Source organism: Lolium rigidum, chromosome 4 (genome assembly GCF_022539505.1).
Source record: "Lolium rigidum isolate FL_2022 chromosome 4, APGP_CSIRO_Lrig_0.1, whole genome shotgun sequence".
Lineage (NCBI taxonomy): Eukaryota > Viridiplantae > Streptophyta > Magnoliopsida > Poales > Poaceae > Lolium > Lolium rigidum.
Window position 1 is genome coordinate 210,842,269 of NC_061511.1, and position 25,212 is coordinate 210,867,480.

Sequence of the window (25,212 nt, forward strand, 5' to 3'; positions counted from 1 at the left end):
AAAATCGGCTTCCTATAATGAAGGACCCTTCAGGGTCAACTGTCTCCCTGAGCTTCTTCCGTTCAAGTCCTGCGTCTTTGACAGGCTGATGCAGCCCTTGGTGAAGATGTTTCCTGACGTTTTCCCCCCTTTCGGTCGTGACATGCCGTAGCCGATCGCCCCATCATTGACTATTCTCCTGGTTCCAGAAGAGACATACTGCTTCGCGGGGCCGCGACCCGACATTGTCGACACCATGATCCGCTTGGGGCATCAATCATTCTACTGAGAAGAGCCTTCAGTGGAGCCTCGCTGCCTGATGACTGCCCGATGGCCGTGCATCGGCTGTGCTCAGAAGTTTTGATGTCTTCGATTTTTTGTGGCCGATTTGTTTATGTATCGGCCCCCACACCTGAGCTGCTCTGCTGGAAACTTAACATCCGTCCCCAACTCCGTACCATCCCTCTGTGTGCCCCCCCGAGCCGATTTTGTCAAGTAATTGGTGGTATCGGCTCTTCAGGCATCCGTTGGATCAATGCTTAACACAAACGATGGTATGTTGAGGATAATTTCGGCCGATTGCCAAAATCGGCCTCCTGTTTTGTTGCAATGCTTGACGATGGGTGGCAACTCCTTGGATTTACACCGTGGCATGTTGGAGATGAGATCCCCTGCTTTCATTCTTTTTTTGAGGGCCCATCGCAGGGATCGGCCTCGCCACGAATGTCCAATGTCTTGGACGTGCTATTCCATTAGGCCGGTGGATAAAACCAGCCTTACCCCGTTCTTTGTCACATCTATGCGTTCGCAGTCATCCAAATTGATGCCCGAGAGTGGTTCTTGGCCTGACGCCTCCCAAATGCCCATGCCGGCTGTTGAAATTTCGGCTGAATCATCGGCGTGGACGACTTCTACTTCATCTCCATCCCACTGTATCAGGCATTGGTGCATCGTGGATGGGATGCAACAGTTGGCGTGGATCCAATCCCTCCCTAATATTACAGCATAGGTACTTTTGCTGTCGACAACAAAGAACGTCGTAGGGATAGTCTTCCTTCCTACGGTCAGATCCACGTTTAGAACACCTTGCGCGTCAGACGCTTGGCCGTTGAAATCGCTCAGAGTTACATTGGTTTTGATTAAATCCGAGGTGGAGCGTCCCAACCGCCGCAGCATAGAGTAAGGCATAATGTTGACTGCCGCTCCGGTGTCCACCAACATCTTGTTGACAAGCTGCCCATTGATGTATCCTCGCAAGTACAAGGCTTTCAAATGCCTGTAACTTCTCTCTCGCGGCTTCTCGAAGATGACCGGCCGTGGGCCGCAGTCCAAATGTGCCACAGGTGCTTCAAATGACCTCGGAGCGCTAAATTCCGCGGGAAGGATGAAGACCATGTTTGTGCCAGCCGATGTTTCATCATCGGCTTTCCTCTGTTTAGGGCGCCACTCTTTTCTTTGTGGCCGACCTTCTTCATCCAGGGTTTGCTGAATTTTGGCAGCCAGGTCAGGCCGTGCCTTCCTCAGCGCGTGCAGATATAACCTTTCGGCTTCTTCCAACGCACGTAGTCGCTGAACCCTCCGTTTTTGAGAGCGGCTGAGCCCGTCAGGACACCATCTTGGCCGATGATACTTATCCTCTTCATCGTTGTCCTCTAGTTCCTCGTGATCTCCCATCTGAACGGACTCAGTGTGCTTGCTCCAAGGCGGGAGAGGCCCTAGACGCTGGAACACGGACACCTTGGCTGTACCCTTCTCCTTTTGTTCACATTCTGGGCAATTGCCGATTGTTGGTAATCGGCTCATTCCGGAATCCCAGCAGTGTCTGAAGAAGGGACAGTTCCAGTGCTTGTCCATGTTGTCTTGCTCTTCTGACCTCCCCCTGGCGCGACGCTCGTACCCGTCGTCGTTCCAGTCGTGCTGACGATACCCCCTGCTTGCACCAGACCGACGATATCCTTCATCGTTGTTGTAGTAGCGGCGATGTCGGTCGTGTGGCTGTTCATATTTGCTGAGGAGATGCACGGATAATGGGCGTGGATACCGCATGCTTCTCGCCTCCTCCTCGGCCAGGTACCGTTTATCGTCGTCTTGGGGCCGGTCACGTGGAGCGGCCTCGTCTTTCTCCCTGCCACGAGTGTGGCTGCTCTCCGCTTTGTCCGCGTCATGGCGAATCACGAACCCTGCCATATTGGCGTCAAAAGAGAACCCTGGTTCCCTTATGGAGTGGCTGAGATCGACCGTGTTGACGCCATGGGAGCGGGCGTCGTGGGAAGGGCCGATGAGGTCGGCCTCGCGGAGGGCCCTGACTTTGTCATTCCGATCCTCGTACTCGACCGGGGTGCTTTTCGCCATCTCTGATGTAGATGGCGATGTGGTGGATGTCGAAGATGTGTCGTTGAAGATGTGTCCCACTGGGCGTGCCAGAATGTGTTGACGTCAGAAACCCACCGGCGGGCAGTGACTGGTCAACACCGTAGAGCCGGGAACGACTAGGGCTGCGGCTGGCCCCAGTCCCTCGGAGCGACGGCCCGCAAAGCCTCCTCGGTCGCGCGCCGATGCGGGTTGCAAGGGCGTGCCACCTGACCTATACCTGGTCGGGAAGGTGTGGATGATGCCTCGCTTAGTTTCTGCAGGGGCACACACGTACACGTTAAATACGAGCCTCGATCGGCTCTCAGGTTGTCCTGTGAATCGGCTCATGGAGCCGATTCACCCATGATTCGTCCGAGGTGGCCGAATATATGGTGGTCCTGCTTGATCATGATAAAGCATATGAGATCCACGACGATCTGGGGTTTTCACCGCATAATCGGATCATCCTACTCACGATTGGGCCTCGCGCTCACGCACGGTAAACGTAAGCCAGCCCTAGACAAGGCCTAAAAACCAACACTAGGTTGATCCTCGGAACGTCCTGTCTAGGGGCAGCAAACTACACCATGCATGCCGCTGGATCCTCCAACCCTTTGTAAGGCCTAACTATTGCAGATATTAAACTAATCCTTGATGAATCAAGGAGCGACCAGTAACGGATCAGATCTACTAAATAACGATCAAGCGGGGTGCCGCCCCTGCACCCATGATGAGGTACGGGGACGGCTAGATGCGCAAGGGTTGCACTACGACGACATCCGATACTAGGAACAATGCTAACCCTAACACATCTATGATAACTACGTTGCTCGCCATCAAAAAGGCTTCGGTACGAGCAACGCATGAACAACTAGGCAGGCTCGTGCTTGCCTAGATCGCGAGATGCGATCTAGGCGAGCATGGTGCTTACCGGAGGAACCCTCGAGACGAAGGAGTTGGCGATGCGCCGAGATTGGTTTGTGTTGAACGTTGGTTGTTGTTTATTCCATAAACCCTAGATACATATTTATAGTCCAGCGGACTTTCTAATGTGGGCGTGCACTAAACCGTGCACGAGATAACCTCTACTTTCTACGTAACCTACTATAAAGATACATGGGCCAACTAGCCCAAACTTTGATACACAAGGCCGATTCACATATCTCTCCGCGCATATATCCTCAAGTCCATCTCGATCGCGGCCCACCTCTGGCTTGGTCAAATTCTGGTGATAACAGTCTCGTGAGTAGTTCGTTTAGTTCTTGAGGACATGGGTGAAGTCTAAATGCTAGTAGTGAATTATGGTTGAGTAATATTCAATGTTATGATATTTAAGTTGTGGTGTCATTCTTCTAGTGGTGTCGTGTGAACGTCGACTACACGACACTTCACCATTTATGGGCCTAGGGGAGTGCATCTTGTATTCGGTTGCTAATTGCGGGGTTGCCGGAGTGACGAAACTCGAGCCCCGTTAGTATATCGATGCGGGGAGGGATCGCGGGATCTCGAGTTTAAGGCTGTGGTTAGATTTATCTTAATTACTTTCTTGTAGTTGCGGATGCTTGCAAGGGGTATAATCACAAGTATGTATTAGTCCTAGGAAGGGCGGTGCATTAGCATAGGTTCACCCACACAACACTTATCAAAACAATGAAGATTAATCAGTCGTATGTAGCGAAAGCACTAGACTAAAATTCCCATGTGTCCTCAGGAACGTTTGGTCATTATAAGTAAACAAACCGGCTTGTCCTTTGTGCTAAAAAGGATTGGGCCACTTGCTGCAATTATTTCTCTCGCATTTTATTTACCTGTACTTTATTTATACGCAATATCAAAACCCCACTGAATACTTGTCACGTGAGCATTTACGGTGAATCCTCCATCGAAACTGCTGCCAACACCTTCGCTCCTCGTTGGGATCGACATTCTTACTTATCGAAGATACTACGATACACCCCTATACTTGTGGGTCATCAAGACTATTTTACGGCGCCGTTGTCGGGGAGTGAAGCGCTATTGGTAAGCGGAATTGGTAAGGAAAACCTTTACTTGTTTGTGCTGATTTTATTTCGCACTGTCTGCTATAAATCATTATGGAGAGATCTTCTCTTCAATTTCTATTTGGGAAATCTACTACTACTGCAACGGTAGTGGATGAAGCGCCGAGGTGAGGAAGTAGTACCATATAAAATACCTATGAAAATTATTGAACGTGTTATGGATAACCGCTATGAAGGGGATGGAGCTGTCCATCCTGGTGATCATTTACTTGTTTTTGCATGAATTATGCGGTTTATTCAAATGTGCAGGTATTTCTATGAATGAAGTTAGGAAGAAACTATTCACTATATCGCTGTGCGGTAAAGCGGCGCATTTGGTATAAATTGCTTGAAGAATGGTGATTCTATTGATTGGGAGGACATTGTGCCTTTATTTTATTCCAAATTTTATCCTCCAAGTGAAATTCACAAAGATCGGAACCGCATATATAATTTTTGGCCTCATGATGGAGAGAGTATCGCCCAAGCTTGGGGAGATTGAAGTCTTTAATGCTCAAATGCCCCATTCATGAGCTTCCTGGTAATGTTATTATTGATAATTTCTATGCAAGACTTTCTTTTCAAGACAAGACCTTGCTTGGATACTTCTTGTTCCGGATCATTTACACGCAACAAAGAAGAGTTTAAAAGGGACCTTCTTGATCGGATCCAAGAAAATGCTGAAGGATGGGAGAACGACAAAGATAGAGAATCGGGTATAATTTATGATTATAAATGCATTGAAGCTTTTATGGATACTTGATAAATTTCGTAATATGAGTGCTACATATGGTCTTGATTCCCAAGTTGTTGCAAATCTTTATAGAGCTTTTGCCTCTCATTATGAACTGCCTAAGAAGAATTTTGATAAGTATCATGAACCGTATAAAGATAAAATTGATTCATCCGTAAACAAATGTGTAGTGGTTGAAACTATTGATAATGTTATTCCCGAAGCTTATATTGAAAAAACTCCTTTCCACTGCTAAAATGAAGGAGTACTCTGTCATATCTAGTGCGGTTAATAAAAGTGAAAAGAAACCTAAAGAACTCGAAGAACAAATTAAAATTGAACCTGCTTTGTTGCTATAGTTAAAGATCTTGTAGCTGAAAATGTGGAGGATGGTCATATTATTTTACGTGAAGATGCTTCTAATATTGTTTCACATCCTAATAAATCTAAACAAGTTAGTGTTCCTATGCTATACTGTTAGAATTGGTGATCATTGCTATTATGGTTTATGTGATATTGGTGCAAGTGTTAGTGCTATACCTTATGAGCTTTACACGGAGATTATGCACGAAATTGGTTCTTGTGAACTTGAGGATATTGATGTGGTTATTCATTTGGCTAATAGAGAAACTATTTCTCCGATTGGTATTGTTCGAGATGTGGAAGTTCTATGTGGTAAGATTAAATATCCTGCTGACTTTTTGGTACTTGGTTCTGCTGCTAGTGATCATTGTCCTATCATTTTTGGTAGACCTTTTCTAAATACTTGTGGAGCTATTATAGATTGTAAGAAAGAGAAAATTTTGACTAGATTTGCTTGGTGAACCTTATGAATTTAACTTTTCTAAATTTACCAAAACTCCTTATAAAGCCGACTTGCCTAGTAATGATTTTAAAATGGAGCAGTGTGCATCTATTGTTCTTGTTCCTAATAACCCTTTGCGGCAACATTTGGAGAATAGTGAAAGTGAAGCTTTTAGGAAAGAAAGAGATGAGCTTGAGGAAATTTTTCGTCGCCAACCTATTCTCAAGCATGATTTACTAGGTGGAAGATTTGGGTACAACACCGCCACCAAAGGAAGATCCTGTTTTTGATTTAAAGCCTTTACACGATAATCTTAAATATGCTCATATTGATGATAAGAAAATATATCCTGTTATTATTAGTTCTAAGCTTTCGAGAGATTGAGGAAGAAAGGTTATTAGAAATATTGAAGAAACACCGAGGAGCTATTGGCTATACTCTTGATGATTTGAAAGGGATTTCTCCTTCTATTTGCCAACATGCTATTAATATGGAAGAAGATGCAAAGCCTGTTGTTGAACATCAACGTCGTCTAATTCCGAAGATGAAGGAAGTGGTAAGAAACGAGGTATTAAAACTCCTTGAAGCTGGTATTATATATCCTATTGCTGATAGTAGATGGGTTAGTCCTGTTCATTGTGTTCCTAAGAAAGGAGGAATGACTTGTTGTGCCTAATGATAATGATGAGCTTATTCCTCAAAGAATAGTTGTAGGTTATAGAATGTGCATTGATTTTCGAAAAGTTAATAAAGTTACTAAGAAAGATCATTACCCTTTACCCTTTATTGATCAAATGTTAGAGAGGTTGTCTAAAAATACTCATTTTTGCTTTCTTGATGGTTATTACGGGTTTTCACAAATTGCTTGTTAAAGCTAAAGATCAAGAGAAAACCACTTTTACTTGTCCTTATGGAACTTATGCTTATAGGCGTATGCCTTTTGGTTTATGTAATGCTCCTGCTACTTTTCAAAGATGCATGTCTGCTATTTTTCATGGTTTTTGCGAAAGTATTGTAGAGGTGTTCATGGATGATTTTTACTGTCTATGGGAATTCTTTTGATAATTGCTCGCGCAACCTTGATAAAGTTTTGCGAGAGATGTGAAGAAACTAACCTTGTTCTTAATTGGGAGAAATGCCACTTTATGGTTAATGAAGGAATTGTATTGGGACATAAAATTTCCGAGAGAGGTATTGAAGTTGATAGAGCTAAAGTTGAAGCAATTGAGAAGATGCCCTATCCGAGGGATGTTAAAGGTATTCGTAGTGTTCTTGGTCATGCTTGGGTTTTATAGGAGATTTATTAAAGATTTCTCTAAAATTTCAAAGCCTCTTACTAATCTTCTTCAAAAAGATGTACCTTTTGTTTTTGATGATGATTGTAAGGAAGCTTTTGAAACTCTAAAGAAAGCCTTAACAAGCTGCTCCTGTAGTCGAACCTCCGATTGGAATTTGCCTTTTGAAATTATGTGTGATGCTAGTGATTTTGCTTGTAGGCGCTTGTTCTTGGACAGCGGGTAGATAAAAAGTTAAATGTTATTCATTATGCTAGTAAGACTCTTGATGCTGCTCAAAGAAATTATGCTACAACTGAAAAAGAATTGTTAGCTGTAGTCTTTGCTTGTGATAAGTTTAGACCTTATATTGTTGATTCAAAAGTTACAATTCATACTGATCATGCTGCAATTAGATACCTTATGACAAAGAAAGATGCTAAGCCAAGGCTTATTAGATGGGTACTTACTGCTGCAAGAATTTGATTTACATATTATAGATAGGAAAGGTGCTGATAATCCTGTTGCTTGATAATTTGTCTAGATTGGAAAATATTGCTTATGATCCTGATTCCTGTTAATGATAGTTTTCCAAATGAACAATTGGCTGTAATAAAAGTGAGCTCGCGAGAGAGCCCTTGGTATGCAGATTATGCTAACTTTATTGTTTCGAAGTATTTGCCTCCAACCTTTTCAGCTCAGCAAAGGAGGAAATTCTTTTATGACTTGAGGCATTATTTTTGGGATAACCCACACTTATATAAAGAAGGAGTAGATGGTATTATGCGAAGATGTGTTCCTGAATATGAACAACAGGAGATATTGAATAAATGTCATGGTAGTGTTTATGGAGGACATCACGTCTGGAGATAGAACCGCGCAAAAGGTTCTACAATCGGGTTTTTATTGGCCAACACTCTTCAAAGATGCAAGGAAGTTTATTTTATCTTGTGATGAATGTCAAAGAGTTGGTAATATCTCCGAGACGCAATGAAATGCCTATGAATTATACTCTTGTTATTGAACCATTCGATTGTTGGGGATTCGACTTCATGGGACCTTTCCCTTCTTCAGACGGTAACACTCATATACTTGTCGCTGTTGATTATGTTACTAAATGGGTAGAAGCTATACCTACAAAAAGTGCTCGATGGTGAGACCTCTATAAAAATGCTTGTAGATATTATATTTCCTAGATTTGGAGTACCTAGATATATTATGACTGATGGAGGTTCTCATTTCATTCATGGAGGTTTTAGAAAAACTCTTGCTAAGTATGGTATTAATCATAGAATTGCTTACGCTTATCACCCTCAAACTAGCGGTCAAGTAGAATTATCAAATAGAGAGATTAAAGCTATCTTAGGTAAAACTGTTAATAAATCCAGAAAGAATTGGCCTAGCAAATTGAAAGAAGCGCTATGGGCTTATAGAACTGCTTATAAAAATCCTATGGGAATGTCACCTTATAAAATGGTTTATGGAAAAGCTTGTCATTTACCTCTAGAACTAGAGCACAAAGCTTATTGGGCTGTTAGAGAACTAAATAGAGATCCTAAATTAGCCGGTAATAAGAGGTTGTTGCAATTAAGTTCTCTAGATGAATGGAGAAGTGAAGCCTATGAAAATGCTAAACTCTTTAAAGAAAAAGTTAAGAAATGGCATGATAGGAGGATCATCAAAAGAGAATTTAATGTTGGAGATCAAGTTCTATTGTATCGGTCTCGTCTCAGATTCTTTGCAGGGAAATTACTCTCGAAGTGGGAAGGACCATATATTGTTGAGGAGGTGTATCGTTCAGGAGCAATTAAAATTAGCTCTCTCCAAGGCAATGCCACACAAGTGGTGAATGGACAAAGACTAAAGCATTATATCTCGGGCGATTCTTATAATGTTGATGTTGATATTATTCAAGTGGAAACACCGGAGGCTTTCATCAAAGGACAAATTGACAGTCCGCCGAAGCTGGACTTTGAATAGGTAACAGTATAGGTAATAAAAAGTCCGCGTTTACCTTTCCGAACATTATTTTTGCTGTTTTTGGAAAATATGAAAAATTACGGAATCGAAACGGAGTGGAAAAGATGCGCGAGGGCGTGCCACCATAGGCCGGCGCGGCCTGACCTGGGCCCGCGCCGACCTATGGTCTGGCCGCCTCGTTGCCCCTTTCCGACTCGTTTTCGACCTGGAACCTTCCTTTTGTCGTAAAAATATTTGCTATATAATCTCCCGGACCCCTGGAGGTCCGTAATATCGTTTTCTCGTCGTGTTTTGTTTCGAGCTGTTTTACGCAGATTTGTTTTGATCTAGAAGCACCATGGTCTCCAACAACAAGGACAAGGAACCTTTGAAGGAAAATATTCAAGACCGGAGCTGAAGAAAGAAGATGCAAGGGAGGATGAAGAAGTGGAGGAAGCTCCGCGAGAACGCCAACAAGCCACCGTCGCAAGCATTGGCGTGATATCAAGTCCATCCAACATCAAGAGGAGTGCACGAATCGCCACCGGAGGAAGCGGTTCCACGTCACTACTTGGCTCCAAGGACGTCTTATCCGAGCCATTACAACCCTTACCGCAATCTAATCTATGATCGTCAAACTGAAAGGACCCCCAAGGTAGTGTTGCCGAGTAATTGGGATATAAATCGTTCTGACACTGCAGGAGAGAAGGAGCCTGAGGCTGAAGAGTGGGGAAATAACTCCAAGAGTTGGGACTCACCGTCGGACAGACTCCTTAACCGCGTCGAGCACAATTCGGAGATGATTCGCAATCTCATATACAGGATTGACGAGCTCCAGGAGCTTATTGAGAAGCTTGTCAGGAATTCATCACCACCATCGCCGAAGGAGTAATTCATCATCGGTATTGGCATCCCCTTGGTTTGTTCCAAGCTTGGGGGAGTGCCGCGGTATCACATCACCACCACCTTTATCTTTTACTATCAAGTAGTGTCATATCATGAGTAGGGAAGTTATCATATGGAATAGTATGCAATGTGGAAGTATCTCTCTTAGTTAGTTATCTATGTATCCGTTGGTGTGAGTTATCGTTATGGAATATTAATGAGAAGTCTTATCATTTACTTTTTGCACACCTTATTTTAGTTTGCAATCTCCATTATATGATTACTCTTGACATGAGTGTTGATATCACTTTGGGAGCATCGAGTAAATCTATTTGGTTTTGGCAAACTTAGCATTGGTCAATAGCAACAACATCTTGATGTTTAATAGAAGAGAGAAATACACTTAGATACATTACTCTATTATCTCTATGCTTGGTATTCTAGAGTTAAAATTGCTTGTGCTTATGAGAAAGATGCATGATTGTTTCTATCATATGTATGTTTGTTTGTTTCCCTCAACCTTTACGCTTGCTATCAAACCTTGCTAGCCAAAGACCTGTATCGAGAGGGAATGCTTCTCATACATCCATAACCTTAGACCAAACCTATGCCATTTGTGTCCACCATACCTACCTACTACATGGTATTTTACTGCCATTCCAAGTAAATACTTCATGTGCTACCTTTAAATTATTCAAACTATACTACTCCTTATTTGTGTCAATGTTTTATAGCTCATGAGGAAGTATGTGGTGTTTTATCTTTCAATCTTGTTGGGCGGACTTTCACCAATGGACTAGCGGCACATCCGCTTATCCAATAATTTTGCAATAAGAGCGGCAACGGGGTTCCCGACCCCAATTAATAACTTTCATTAATAATTCTCTTCACATGTTTTGCTGCTGATTCATCGGTAAGCAACTTAATTTTGCAATAGACACTCCTCCATGGTATGTGAATGTTGGAAGGCACCCGAGGATTCGGTTAGCCATGGATTGAGAAAGCCAAGGTTGGGGGAGTGTCACCCATAATAAAACTAAAATACATGTGTAAACAAAAGAGAAGGGGGATGATCTACCTTGCTGGTAGAGACACCGTCCCTCATGGGAGCCGCTCTTTGAAGGTTCGTTTGGCAAGGGGGTTAGAGTACCCGCTACCATTCGTTGACAACAACAAACACCGCTCAAAATCTTACTTTTATGCTCTTTATATGATTTCAAAACTTGAAAAGCTCTAGCACATGATTTAATCCCTGCTTCCCTCTGCGAAGGGCCTGTCTTTTACTTTTATGTTGAGTCAGTGAACCTATTTCCCTCTATCTCAAGCAAGCAATTGAGTTGTTGTGAACCAATCATTTATGCTATGATTCAGTTGATCATGTCTTTTATACTTTCTTGTTTAGTACCAATTTCATCTGAATGAATATGACTTTGAAGTTATCAATGATTATGAAGAGATTGTTATGCTTAAATATGAAAGCCCAGCTATATAAATTCTAATATGAAAGCTTTGCTTAGAAGTACAATCCGTTAGTAGTTCTCTGACCAAGAACAAAGTTTGCCATCACCAATTATGATTTCTTATGCACCTTTACTTGTGATTTCTCTTTACTTATTTCAAGATGAGTTATATGAGGAAGTTGTTTACTAGAATGTCTTGTGTGAATGAATATGATGCTTCTTGTCCGTATTTTATTTATCGACTCTTCACTCCATAAACATGTGGTCTTGTTTATCGAGCTCAGTTTCGCTTGGGGACAAGCGAGGTCTAAGCTTGGGGGAGTTGATACGTCCAATTTGCATCACTATTTTGTATCATAATTTGCTTGTTATTCATTGATATATTTCATATTGGGACACAATACTTATGTTATTTCATCTATTTTGCATGTTTCATCATCATTGGAGGATCAAGCACCGGAGCCAGGATTCTGCTGGAAAAAGCACCGTCAGAACGCAATATTTCGGAAGATCGACTGTGGAAGGGAATTTCACGAAAATTCCTATTTTTCCAGATGACGGAGGGAGCCGAAGGGGAAGAAGAGAGGGGCCATCGTGGGCCCGGACCATAGGGCGGCGCGGCCCGGGCCCCGGCCGCGCCACCCTATGCTCCGGGGGGCCCACGACCCTTTCGCCTCCTTTTCTTCGCGTACTCCTTCGTCCCGAAAACCTAAGCCACGAGAGGGATCCTCACGAAGGGTTACGGCCGCCTCTGCGGGGCGGAGAACACCCGAGAGAGAAAGAGCTCTCCGGCGGGCGAGGAATCCGCCGGGGAAATTCCCTCCCGGAGGGGGAAATCGACGCCATCGCCATCGTCATCGAGCGGGACATCATCTCCATCATCATCATCATCATCTCCACCATCTACACCGCCATCACCACCGCTGCACCTCGTCATCGCTGTAGCAATTCGGGTTAAATCTTGATTGTTTGATAGGGGAAACTCTCCCGGTGTTATTCTATACTTGTTGTAGATGCTATTGAGTGAAACCATTGAACCAAGGTTTATGTTCAGATTGTTATTCATCATCATATCACCTCTGATTGTATTCCATATGATGTCTCGTGAGTAGTTCGTTTAGTTCTTGAGGACATGGGTGAAGTCTAAATGCTAGTAGTGAATTATGGTTGAGTAATATTCAATGTTATGATATTTAAGTTGTGGTGTCATTCTTCTAGTGGTGTCGTGTGAACGTCGACTACACGACACTTCACCATTTATGGGCCTAGGGGAGTGCATCTTGTATTCGGTTGCTAATTGCGGGGTTGCCGGAGTGACGAAACACTGAGCCCCCGTTAGTATATCGATGCGGGGAGGGATCGCAGGATCTCGCAGTTTAAGGCTGTGGTTAGATTTATCTTAATTACTTTCTTGTAGTTGCGGATGCTTGCAAGGGGTATAATCACAAGTATGTATTAGTCCTAGGAAGGGCGGTGCATTAGCATAGGTTCACCCACACAACACTTATCAAAACAATGAAGATTAATCAGCTGTATGTAGCGAAAGCACTAGACTAAAATTCCCATGTGTCCTCAGGAACGTTTGGTCATTATAAGTAAACAAACCGGCTTGTCCTTTGTGCTAAAAAGGATTGGGCCACTTGCTGCAATTATTTCTCTCGCATTTTATTTACCTGTACTTTATTTATCTGCAATATCAAAACCCCCTGAATACTTGTCTGTGAGCATTTACAGTGAATCCTCCATCGAAACTGCTGCCAACACCTTCTGCTCCTCGTTGGGATCGACATTCTTACTTATCGAAGATACTACGATACACCCCCTATACTTGTGGGTCATCAGCTTCTAAAGCGGGAGTACCTAGGAAATTACCTCCCGAAAGAGTATCAAGAACATACCTATTCCAACTAGATAAACCAACATAAAAGTTCCTAAGAAGGATAGTGGTGGAATGTTTCTTAATGCACCTATGATGAGCATTGCTAATTCTGTACCAAGCATCTTTAAAACTTTCTCCACCTTGTTGCTTAAAAGAACGAACTTCAACTTCAGGATTACTCATTTTAATAGTAATAAAGTAAACTAAGCAAAGACAAGTAACTATTTTTTTTTTGTGTTTTTGATATAGAGAGCAAGACAGTAAGTAAAGTAAAACTAGCAACTAATTTTTGTGTGTTTTGTTTAGGTGCAGCAAACAAAGTAGTAAATAAAATAAAGCAAGACAAAAACAAAGTAAAGAGATTGAGAAGTGGAGACTCCCCTTGCGGCGTGTCTTGATCTCCCCGGCAACGGCGCCGGAAAACGAGGCTTCATGCGCGTAAATGTACACGTCCGTTGGGAACCCCAAGAGGAAGGTATGATGCGCACGGTGGCAAGTTTTCCCTCGAGAAAGAAACCAAGGTTTAATCGAACCGGGAGGAGCCAAGAAGCACGTTGAAGGTTGATGGTGGCGAAATGTGATGCGGCGCAACAACGGGGATTCCGGCGCCAACGTGGAACCTGCACAACACAACCAAAGTACTTTGCCCCAACGAAACAGTGAGGTTGTCAATCTCACCGACTTCGTTGTAACAAAGGATTAACCGTATTGTGTGGAAGATGATTGTACGCAAGAAAACGGTAAAGAACAATTGCGATAGATTGTATGCGATGTAAAGAATAGGACCGGAGTCCACAGTTCACTAGAGGTGTCTCTCCCATAAGATAAAAGCATGTTGGGTGAACAAATTACAGTCGGGCAATTGACAAAATAGAGAAGGGCATAACAATGCATATACATGATATGATAAATATAGTGAGATTTAATTGGGCATTACGACAAAGTACATAGACCGCCATCCAAGCTGCATCTATGCCTAAAAAGTCCACCTTCGGGTTATCATCCGAACCCCTTTCGGTATTAAGTTGCAAAGCAACGAGACAATTGCATTAAGTATGGTGCGTAATGTAATCGACAACTACATCCTTAGACATAGAATCAATGTTTTATCCCTAGTGGCAACAGACACATCACAACCTTAGAACTTTTCATCACTTGTCCCGAGTGTCAATGAAGGCATGAACCCACTATCGAGCATAAATACTCCCTCTTGGAGTTAAGAGCAAAAACTTGGCCGAGCCTCTACTAATAACGGAGAGCATGCAAGATCATAAACAACACATAAACAATAGATTGATAATCACCATAACATAGTATTTTCTATCCATTGGATCCCGACAAACACAACATATAGTATTACAGATAGATGATCTTGATCATGTTAGGCAGCTCACAAGATCCAACAATGAAGCACAATTAGGAGAAGACGACCATCTAGCTACTTGCTATGGACCCATAGTCCGAGGGTGAACTACTCACTCATCACTCCGAAGGCGATCATGGCGATGAAGAGTCCTCCGGGAGATGAATCCCCTCTCCGGCGGGGTGCCGGAGGCGATCTCCTGAATCCCCCGAGATGGGATTCGCGGCGGCGGCGTCTCCGGAAGGTTTTCCGTATCGTGGCTCTCGGTGCTGGGGGTTTCGCGACGGAGGCTTTAAGTAGGCGAAAGGGCAGCCTCGGAGGGGGTCCGGTGGGGCCGGACACTAGGGCGGCGCGGCCGGGGCCTCGGGCCGCGCCGCCACCATGTGTGGGCCCCACGTGGCCCCTCTCTGGCGGCTCTCGGGTGTTCTGGATGCTTCTGGGCAAAATAGGAACCTGGGCGTTGATTTCGTCCAATTCCGAGAATATTTCCTTACTAGGATTTCTAAAACCAAAAATAGCAGAAAACAACAACTGGCTCTTCGGCATCTTGTTAATAGGTTAGTTCCAGAAAATGCGTAAATACGACATATAATGTGCATAAAACATGTAGGTATCATCAATAAAGTAGCATGGAACATAAGAAATTATCGATACGTTGGAGACGTATCACCTATCATGATCAAGATCATCTATTTGTAATGCTACATGTTGTGTTTGTTGGGATTCGATGAATATGGAATACTATGTCAAGTTGATTATCGATCTATCATATATGTGTTGTTTATGATCTTGCATGCTCTCCGTTGCTAGTAGAGGCTCTGGCCAAGTTGATACTTGTAACTCCAAGAGGGAGTATTTATGCTCGATAGTGGGTTCATGTCTCCATTGAATGCGGGGAGTGACGAGCAACCCCTAAGGTTGTGGATGTGCTTGTTGCCACTAGGGATAAAACATCAATGCTTTGTCTAAGGATATTTGTATTGTTTACATTACGCATAGTACTTAATGCAATTGTCTGTTGTTTGCAACTTAATGCTCGGAAGGGGTGCGGATGCTAACCCGAAGGTGGACTTTTTAGACATAGATGCATGCTTGGATAGCGGTCTATGTTCTTTGTCGTAATGCCCTAAGTAAAACTCATAGTAGTCATCATGATATGTATGTGCATTGTTATGCCCTCTCTATTTGTCAATTGCCCAACTGTAATTTGTTCACACAACATGTTATTTATCTTATTGGAGAGACACCACTAGTGAACTGTGGACCTCGGTCCATTCTTTTACATCTGAAATACAATCTACTGCAATCATTGTTCTCTGTTGTTCTTTGCAAACAAACATCATTCTCCACACCATACGTTTAATCCTTTGTTTACAGCAAGCCGGTGAGATTGACAACCTCACTGTTAAGTTGGGGCAAAGTATTTTGATTGTGTTGTGCAGGTTCCACGTTGGCGCCGAATCCCGGTGTTGCGCCACACTACACTCCTTCACCAACAACCTTCACGTGGCCTTCATCTCCTACTGGTTCGATAACCTTGGTTTCTTACTGAGGCAAAACTTGCTGTTGTACGCATCACACCTTCCTCTTGGGGTTCCCAACGGACGTGTGCTTCATGCGTCATCACCAGTTTGCCGGTACCTTTCCTTCTCAGCTCCGGTACCTTCTTACTTAGCCACACGAACCCTTAGATCCGGTACTTCAGCATACCCCTCTTGGGATACCGGTTCGTACCAACTCCAGTTAGCTGAACTTAACTTTAGAATCCGGATCACTCTTTGATCCAGTTTACCACTACCATATCATGGCTAATTTGCCATAGTCTTGGCCTACCGGGGGCCATCCCCCCGACAGGACTGAACCACTCTTATCAAGCACAACAGAAGCATCATCAAAATCATGAGGAGCATTATCAGATTCAACAGAAGTAATAGTAGCATGTGAATGTGGAGGAGTAAGAAGCTTACTCATAACAGATGGCGAATCAAGAGCAACAAAGGTGTTCAGAGTTGTACCTCTTCTTGTAGTGGATGGCAATATAGGGAACTTCGGTTCAGGAGCTTTCCCCGTAATAAATAAATTGCAGCGAACAATATTACCTTTAAGTGGGCTTGCAAATAAAGCTATGCTCCCCGCCAACGGTGCGAGAAAATAGTTTTGATGACCCACACGTATAGGGGTCGCAACAGTCTTTGAGGGAAGTAAAACCCAAATTTATTGATTCGACACAAGGGGAGCCAAAGAATATTTATAAGCTTTAACGGATGAGTTGTCAATTCACCTGCACCTGGAAATAGACTTGCTCGCAACAGTTTATTAGTAGTAACAATTTCATAGCAGTGGTAGTAGTGAAGTAACAACAGTAATAAAATGAAAACAACAGTAGCGATGATTGTAGTAGACAGTAGGATTAAAATACTGTAGGTACAAGGATGGATAAGCGACCATAGGTGTAATGATAAAAGAATCCTAGTATAAAGTAACCATAGGTGTGTGTTCCTATTTACTCGCGCGTGCTCGCGAGAAACTTGCACGACAACTTTTGTCCTACCATCCCGTTGCAGGCCTCAAGGAAAACTACCGGTAATTAAGGTAGTCCTTTTAATAGAGTACCGGAGCAAAGTATTAACACTCCGTGAACTCACGTGATCCTCACATCATATCCATCCCCTCCGGTTATCCCAATTTCTGTCACTTTGGGGCCTCGGGTTCCGGACAACCATATGTGTATACAACTTGCAGGTAAGATCAAAAAACAATAATTATCATCATGAATCAATAACATGTTCAGATCTGAGATCATGGCACTCGGGCCCAAAGTGACAAGCATTAAGCATAGCAAGTTGCAACAATGTCAAAAATACTAACAACAGATACTAGGCACTATGCCCATAACAATCTTATAGCTATTACATGACCAATCTCATCCAATCCATACCATCCCCTACAACCTACAGCGGGGAATCACTCACAAATGGATGAGGGAATCATGGATGGTTGATGGAGATGCGTCAGTGATGGCGATGGAGATGATCTCCTCCAATTCCCCGTCCCGGCAGGGTGCCAGAACGGAGTTTCTGGCCCCGGATTAGGGTTTCTGGTGGCGGCGGAGCAGCGGAACTCTTTTTTGGAAAAACGTCGAACCCCCTCGGTTTTCAGGTCAGGGGCTTTATATAGTGCGAAGGAGAGGTCGAGTGGGTGGTCGAGGCGGCCAGCCTACCCCTAGGCGCGACCAAGCCTAGCCCGCGCCTAGGGCTGGTGTGGTCCCCTCGTGGCCCCCTCCGTCTCGTATTCTGGCTCCGTGAGTCTTCTGGTGAAATATGGATTTTGCGATATTTTCCGGGAATTTTCCTGAAAGTTGGATTTCTGCAAAAAACGAGACACCAGAGCAATTCTGCTGAAAACATCGTTAGTCCGTGTTAGTTGCATTCAAAACACACAATAGAGGGCAAATAACAGCAAAGGTGTTCGGGAAAGTAGATACGTTTTGAACGTATCACATGCCGCCGAGACTCGCGATCATCGATGCAATAGATGCAAACCACTCCACCACTTGCCACCACCATCCAACAGATGCTCCAAAAACATTGCCTCCAAGAGGCGCATCCCGATGCAGGATACCCAACTACAGCGTTTCCCCGTGGCCGCTTGAAAATGCGGCCCAACAACAAGTACAATTTTTTTCTCCCTCTTCTTATAGATTTGAACAATTTTTAGAAAATGAACAAATTTCGAGTTTTATTTTTTTCACATTTGAACAAATATTGAATTTGGACAAGTTTTGAATTTAGAACAAAATCAAATTTGCACAGTTTCAAATTTCTTGGGTTGAGCACAAGCAAGTAGGCCCGTACGTATGGGCTGGGCTCGATGACTTGGCGGTTTCCGGAAGTGTGTCTGTGTACCCATGAATCAGAGCCACACTCGGTGGCCCCTCTTCCTGTTGAAAAAGAAAAAAAACTCTGTTTGTGAGTCTGAAGCGAAGCGGTGGAAGGTAGGGGAGGGGATCGATCTGATCTTGCGAGGAAGCCCTAGGTTCGCCAGATTCCTTCCTCCAATATTTGCAAGGTATTATAAGTCGCCAGAAATTGATTTCCCCTTCTTCTTCTCCTTCTTCCCAACTGAGCCTTCGTAGACATACACACCCCGAGGATCCGAAGAAATCGAGAGCAGCCATGGCCGCCGCGATTCGACATGCGGCGAGGAGGGTCAGTGTCCAGCGGGCTGTTGAGCCTCCAAGGCTTGTCAACACCGGCCCCGTCAACCCCAAGGTACTGCGTGCAAAAAATTTCTGTCCGTAGCCCAAACTCAGTCGATGCTTAAAGCTGGGATTTTTCGTTGCAAAATCTAAAAAAAAGGAAGGAAGACGAAATAATCGCCATATCTTGCTTTGCATCTATCTGCAGCCGCATGGGCTCACGGCCGACCAGAAGAAGGATGCCGCGATTCGCATGGCTCTGATCGACAATAAGACAGAGGAGCTCTACAGTCTGGTTGCTGGGTTCAACGCAAAGTACACTGTTAAGGGCAGCGTAGGCCAAAAGTACACCAACCTGATGAATCAACTCTCTGTACAGATCCAACCTAGGCACGATGACCCTGGCTGGTAACTCCACTTATTTTATGTCTCCCATGTAAAATTATCTCTATGCCATGCTATGCTATGCGATGCTTGCTTTAGTGTTAACTCGATGTCATCTGATCTGTAGGCGCTCGTGCCGGCGATCAGCCATCGTTCATGATCGCTTCAAAACCGTGGGAGGGCTTTTCATTGGCTATGTGCTTGGAGATGCCTTGTTTCACTGGTACCATGACAGAGATCTGTAAGATGGCCAAGCTCTCAAGAAGCATAGCGTCTTGCATCACAAGAATTCCTAAGTGTTTTTGGTGTAACATGCTTTGCTTGACAGTCTAGACAGGTTAATCAAGTGTCTACTGTTGATACACCTTCCAAGGTGTATTCTCGAAAAAATCAAGTGCCTACTGATCGCTCCATGTTTTTTTTCTTCCCTCTTTGTCTCGTTGCGTTGCTACTCGTTGTGATCAAACTATATGTATTTATATGTTGCAGACTTGTCTTGATGCTGCAAGATCTATTCATTCTAGGTGTTGTTTATTACAATGTCTTGTAGAACAGCAGGTGGTTTGTTTATTATTCGTCACCCCTTTCGAAAATTATTGACAAACATTATGCAGAAACTAATTGAAATGCCAAACAATTGCAAGAATTGGCTTGTCTCCGAGCTAGTTAGAGCATCTCCACCGGCGCCCCAAATGGAAACCGGTAGAGCTGTATGGGGCGCGTCGGCAGGAGTTATTTAGTTTAGGGATGGCAATCCCACACCGGCGCACCCTATACGACCAGCCTGCAAAAAATTGATTTTTTTCCTTTTCACTAAATTATAACATTTTATATAGTTTAAATAATATTTTACACGCTTTCCTTTTTTGATTTTTTCCTTTTCTCATATGTATCATATGTAGATGACATATATTATGAATGTTATAAGTGGTACTTATGATTGCATCATGTTTTAGTCTCCTACATCTGTATGTGTGTCTCAGGGCTTCCCTGCTGTTGCCAGTTCTCTCTAAGTTCTTCCATGCATAGAGTTTTATGGGGTCCTTTCCTGTTTCCTCTCTGTATAGAGTTCTTCCTTGCACAATACTTCCCTCCTGTTCGCTGGTCTGGCGGCATCGGGGGGACAGTGTCTTCTGGTGCGGACCACGGCGACGCCTGAGGGCGCCGCTTCCTTCTTGAAGGCGTGGTCTTTGGTCCCAACCGTGCCTTTCCTCTCCTCTAGTGCCAGGCGAAACCCTATGTCCAGTCCATCGGGCAAGGTGGCGGTGGCGCCACGGCGTGGTTCTCTTCTTGAAGACGTTGTCGAGGCTACTTGGGGAGAGGCCGATGTGGCAATTGGAGGCTGGGCAATGTGATGCGCTGCCGGTGTTGGCTGCTGGCCAGGGGCATGGGGCTCCGAGGCGCTATGTACGACGCGGTGGATGCAACCTAGTCACCTGCTTCTCCAAGTACGAAGGATCCTGCCTTCTCCTCGCCGACTCTTCTAGGCTCATGAGGGGAGGTACGTTGGTCCGGACTGCCTTGGAGTCGCGATCGTGCTACGGTGGTGTCTCGCTTGGTTCGTGACGCGGTTCGGTGGCTCCGTGCTCCATCTCCTCACCTCTTTTGGTAGGATAGGATGTTGGGGGCGAGTCGTTCTCTTCGGGTTGTTTGTAGATGGGGTGTTGTAAGCCGCTTGGCTATGTATCGTCTTGGGTGTGTGTGGCGTTGTATCCGCCATCGGCCTCTTCTTCTATGTGTTTGATACGTCTTCCAGTACGTATTCTCGAAAAAAAAATACTTCCCTCCTGTTGTCAGTGCTCCCCTCCCATTGTCAGTTATCACTAGGTTCTTCCATATTACAGAGTATTCTGGCCAAGTCATGATTTCTTGCATGTACGGAGTTTTCTGGTCGTATCCCTTCTATTTCTTCCATGTATAGAGTGATACGTAGTGCTTCCCTCCTATTGTCAGGATTTCTCTGTTCTGAACTCTGGATGGTTTGGTTACGGGTCAGTAGGTGCAGTCGGGATTCAGGTGGTGGAAGTTAGGAAGTACTCCCTCCGGACGATTTTAATCGACGCGGGCCAGTTCAATACATGCATGCAGCTAGCACAATTCCCGCGTCGATTAAAGCAGACCTGAGGTAGTAACTCTCTGGGACCAGTTTGCTGCACTGCATTTTGTACATGTGGTTACTTCGTTGGAGTTTGCTGGTGGTGGTTCTTGTTCTCCTTCTCGTTGTGGCCATAATTCAGCCTGGAATTGTTTGTGATGCACTGTTGCAAGACTGATGAACTTGACCAGTGCAAATCTGGTGTGCAACAGTGCAGCACTTTGAGTTCCACACGGAGGCTGCCTGTTCTGAGTGAAGGAGTTCATATGACATTACCTCAAGATTGCTGCCAGAATGCTAATTTCTTTCATCTATCATTGTCCCCTGCAACCAATGGAAATATATGTTGACGATGAGGCCAAGTTGACTCTTCATGGTCTTGTACAGGTAGCTTTCATAGCTGCGCCGTTCATCCTTTCATTTTGTCAGTCTTTGTACTGCTGTTTATGATTGTATACTATTTTCTTGCAGCACTATATAAAATTGACCGAGGCAGAGAAGAACCGTAAATTAAACGATCTCTTGGATGCCCTTGATTTCAACCAAGTTGTGATATTTGTGAAGAGTGTTAGCAGGGCAGCAGAGTTGAACAAGCTGCTTTGCAAATGCAACTTCCCTGCAATCAGCATCCATTCTGGCATGACGCAGGAAGAAATGTATGTGCTCTATTTCATGATGCTTCATTACCAGTTGCTGTAGAACGGTGGTTGTGTTTTTGCTCAAATCTTGTATAGCCTGCAACATATCGGATTTCTTGTACTCTCTTTTGATCTCTGTTATTCTGTGTTTATCTTGGTTGTTGCGTGTAACTTCTCTTGTTGGACGTTCTGTACTTGTGTTCTGGTTAATAACATGGCCATCTCTGGCTTTTACACCCAACTTGAATAGTTTATCATTTGGCTGTACCAATGTTTTGATCATTTCTATGCTCCGAGCTACCTAAAGATAGTGAATAATATTCTATCCATGCTGCAAATGTTCTATACATTTTTCTCATTCTCATCATGTGTATCCTAGGCACGATAAATTTCTTTTAGTGTTGTCTTCTGAGCTCTGTTCCCATTGTCTGTCTTAACATTCTCCATAGATGTTGTGTACAGTGTACTTGTTGTGGTTAATAAAGCTGCGTTTATGGCTTTCACACAGCACTGAACTATTTAGAATCTGTCTGAACCAATATTTGGAACATTTCATTCTTGAGTGACTCCTTTTTTGTGTTGCGGATGTATATAACACATGTGGTTGTGTTGTTGCAGGTTGACTCGATACAAGAACTTCAAGGAAGGACACAAGAGGATACTTGTGGCCACAGGTCTAGTGGGCAGAGGAATTGATATTGAGCGTGTCAACATCGTGATAAACTACGACATGCCTGATTCAGCTGATACATACCTGCACAGGGTAACCATGCTGTAACGTTTGAGCTGCTTGTTGTGACCCATGTAACTGTACTGACTAGCTGATTGTTTACCATTCAGGTTGGAAGGGCTGGCCGTTTTGGCACCAAGGGGCTTGCTACAACTTTTGTTTCCTCGGCCTCGGACTCGGATGTTCTTAACCAAGTACGTGCTGTCCTCTGACATCCTTTTTGTTTTCTGTTTGTTTGATGTGCCTAATCGGTATTCCTGTTTTGTGTATGTTGAAGGTGCAAGAGAGGTTCGAGGTTGACATCAAGGAGCTGCCTGAGCAGATTGACACTTCAACATACAGTAAGCGTTTCCTCCCCAATCTTTCTGTGTTCAGTTTATCATGTTTGGAGTGCATCATGCTCATCCGGGTTAACCTTTACTGTGTTTCAGTGCCGTCATAAACTCTGCTTCATCCGAGGTGGAAGAAGCTGAAGAAGATGCCACCATGGATTTGTTTTTGTCTGCGTCCCTGCTAGTGTCAGCACAGGGAGCAGCAGCTGTGTACCATTTAGTATTTTGTGCTTGTAGGCTGAATTATTATTCTAGGACATGCTGAATGTATTATGCAGCAGATGGATGTTTTTGCTTAGTGTTTGATTTGGTTATAATATTCGATCGACTGAAAATAACTTGCATATACGATGTAGATGCCCATGTCTTTCCTACAAAGTGGAACGAACGTTTGTATTGCTTAATACTTGGAAATGAACTTTAACTAACCAAAACTAATATGCATCCTAAATTTGGAAGGTGAACAGATCACTTTCCCAAATGAAAACTGCGATGAGCAAAGAAATTCATTAAAAATGAAATAAATTGGGAAGGAGGGAGTTTTACCAGATCAGTTTTGCAAGTGAGAACTGTGAGCAGCAATGAAATTCATTGAAAAATGAAATAAACTTGCAACTGCAAATCTCTGGAGCTATGATTAGCTTTTTAACGTACAACATAAGAGGACTGGTTCTTCCGAGCAAGGATATTCATATCGTGATGCTAAATTAGCACATAATAGTACAAAATCTGTGAAGACACACATCATCAGGAGAAACTGTTATTTTGGTATTTCTTCCCTCAATTCCAATTTGTTTTCTCTATGCTGCAGTTTAGAGGGAGAAACTCTTCATAGAGAGAGAGAGGAACTCTAGAGAGGTATAAAGATCTTGAGGTACGCAGTCCCATCCAAGCCACAAAACATCCGAATCTTTCTATTCTTAATAGGTGATCTTATTTTTTATCACATGCAGCCTATCCACCTTATCAAACATCCTTGACCAATCCCAGCCTCCCATATCAGCACCCTGCCATGTCATTAATTTTGGTTTTCCTTTTTTCAGTTGATTTATAACTATGGAATGTCATGTCAAAATAGAGTAGGCGTGAGTATCTTTTCCTCTCCACAATTGTAACGGATGAGTAAATTGGCTATTGCTCTGCTTAAAGGGTCCCAACATTTAATGCATTTATGCTTGACCGAAATTGATCCTTGCTCCCTTAAACCATCACGCTTTTCCCGCATTGTGTCATTCGGTTGTGCAGCCACGAGCAATTGACCTCTTCGTCTTCAATTTATTAATTGACAAGCACTAATGCTGGAAACGACTGCACGCGAGACCTTAATTAAGGTGATGGTCTTAATGCCTATTTTATATTCTATATATAGTACTCATTTTTTTTTTGAGAAACACAGTACAAACGCAGGCGCTCACATACACGCGCATACACTCACCCCTATGAACGCACACACGCACACCCTACCCCTATAAGCACCTCCGGAAGACTGAGCTGGCGGATTGGATCTTGAAATTGACGAAGTCACCACAGGCGCCTCGCCGTCGACGGGAACGTCGCCTCCCACTGAATGAATATTCCGCCTTTATAAGACACACAGATGTCAAACCTGGGGTTTGAACTCGCAGTGGGCTGGGGGTACAACCACCCTCCTAACTACCCAACCTCAGGTTGGTTCTCATAGTACTCATTTCCTCTCCCGTGACTTTTCAATGTTACGAGCAGCTACCCACCACCGACCCGCCCTCTCCACCAGCAGCCTGCCCACGCCTGTGGGCCCCCACCACGTCCTAGGAGGAGCGGTAAAATAGGAGACAGACGCAGCACATACCAACCACTTAACCAACCCAGCACTGATGCACGCGGCCCACAACAGCACGGGCCCAGCGGGCAGCGGTGCTAATATGCAGCGCCCGGGTAGAAGAGGCGCTATGCACAAGAGAAACCAAAAGTCTACCGTGACAGGCACGACAAGGGCTACCAGTTGACGCACCCGCACCTCTCACTCGCTACCTCAAACTCGCAGGACGGACCCAGCTGTCATTGACCACGTTGCAGCAGCGGCAGGTAAGAAAATGAAGTACCGATCGGATTTTCTCGGACGAGGTGA

At 44.0% G+C, this 25,212-nt stretch overlaps 2 protein-coding genes across 4 annotated transcripts; both read left to right on the plus strand.

Moving 5' to 3' along the window:
• Positions 1-18,652: 18,652 nt before the first annotated feature.
• Positions 18,653-19,903, plus strand: LOC124649307. Of its 3 annotated transcripts, none has more exons than XM_047188958.1 (4): positions 18,653-18,763; positions 18,864-18,999; positions 19,135-19,334; positions 19,438-19,903. In XM_047188958.1, the coding sequence occupies exons 2-4, from the start codon at positions 18,904-18,906 to the stop codon at positions 19,553-19,555; spliced, it is 414 nt and encodes a 137-aa protein (XP_047044914.1). In that variant the 5' UTR covers positions 18,653-18,763; positions 18,864-18,903; the 3' UTR covers positions 19,556-19,903. The 3 variants fall into 3 exon arrangements, with proteins under 3 accessions (XP_047044914.1, XP_047044911.1, XP_047044912.1); XM_047188955.1 differs by having other exon boundaries at positions 18,666-18,796; XM_047188956.1 differs by having other exon boundaries at positions 18,666-18,999.
• Positions 19,904-21,932: 2,029 nt separating this feature from the next.
• Positions 21,933-23,425, plus strand: LOC124649882 (DEAD-box ATP-dependent RNA helicase 15-like). The gene is made up of 5 exons (XM_047189451.1): positions 21,933-22,061; positions 22,662-22,806; positions 22,884-22,967; positions 23,051-23,114; positions 23,205-23,425. The coding sequence occupies exons 1-5, from the start codon at positions 22,045-22,047 to the stop codon at positions 23,213-23,215; spliced, it is 321 nt and encodes a 106-aa protein (XP_047045407.1). The 5' UTR covers positions 21,933-22,044; the 3' UTR covers positions 23,216-23,425.
• The last annotated feature ends 1,787 nt before the right edge of the window (positions 23,426-25,212 follow it).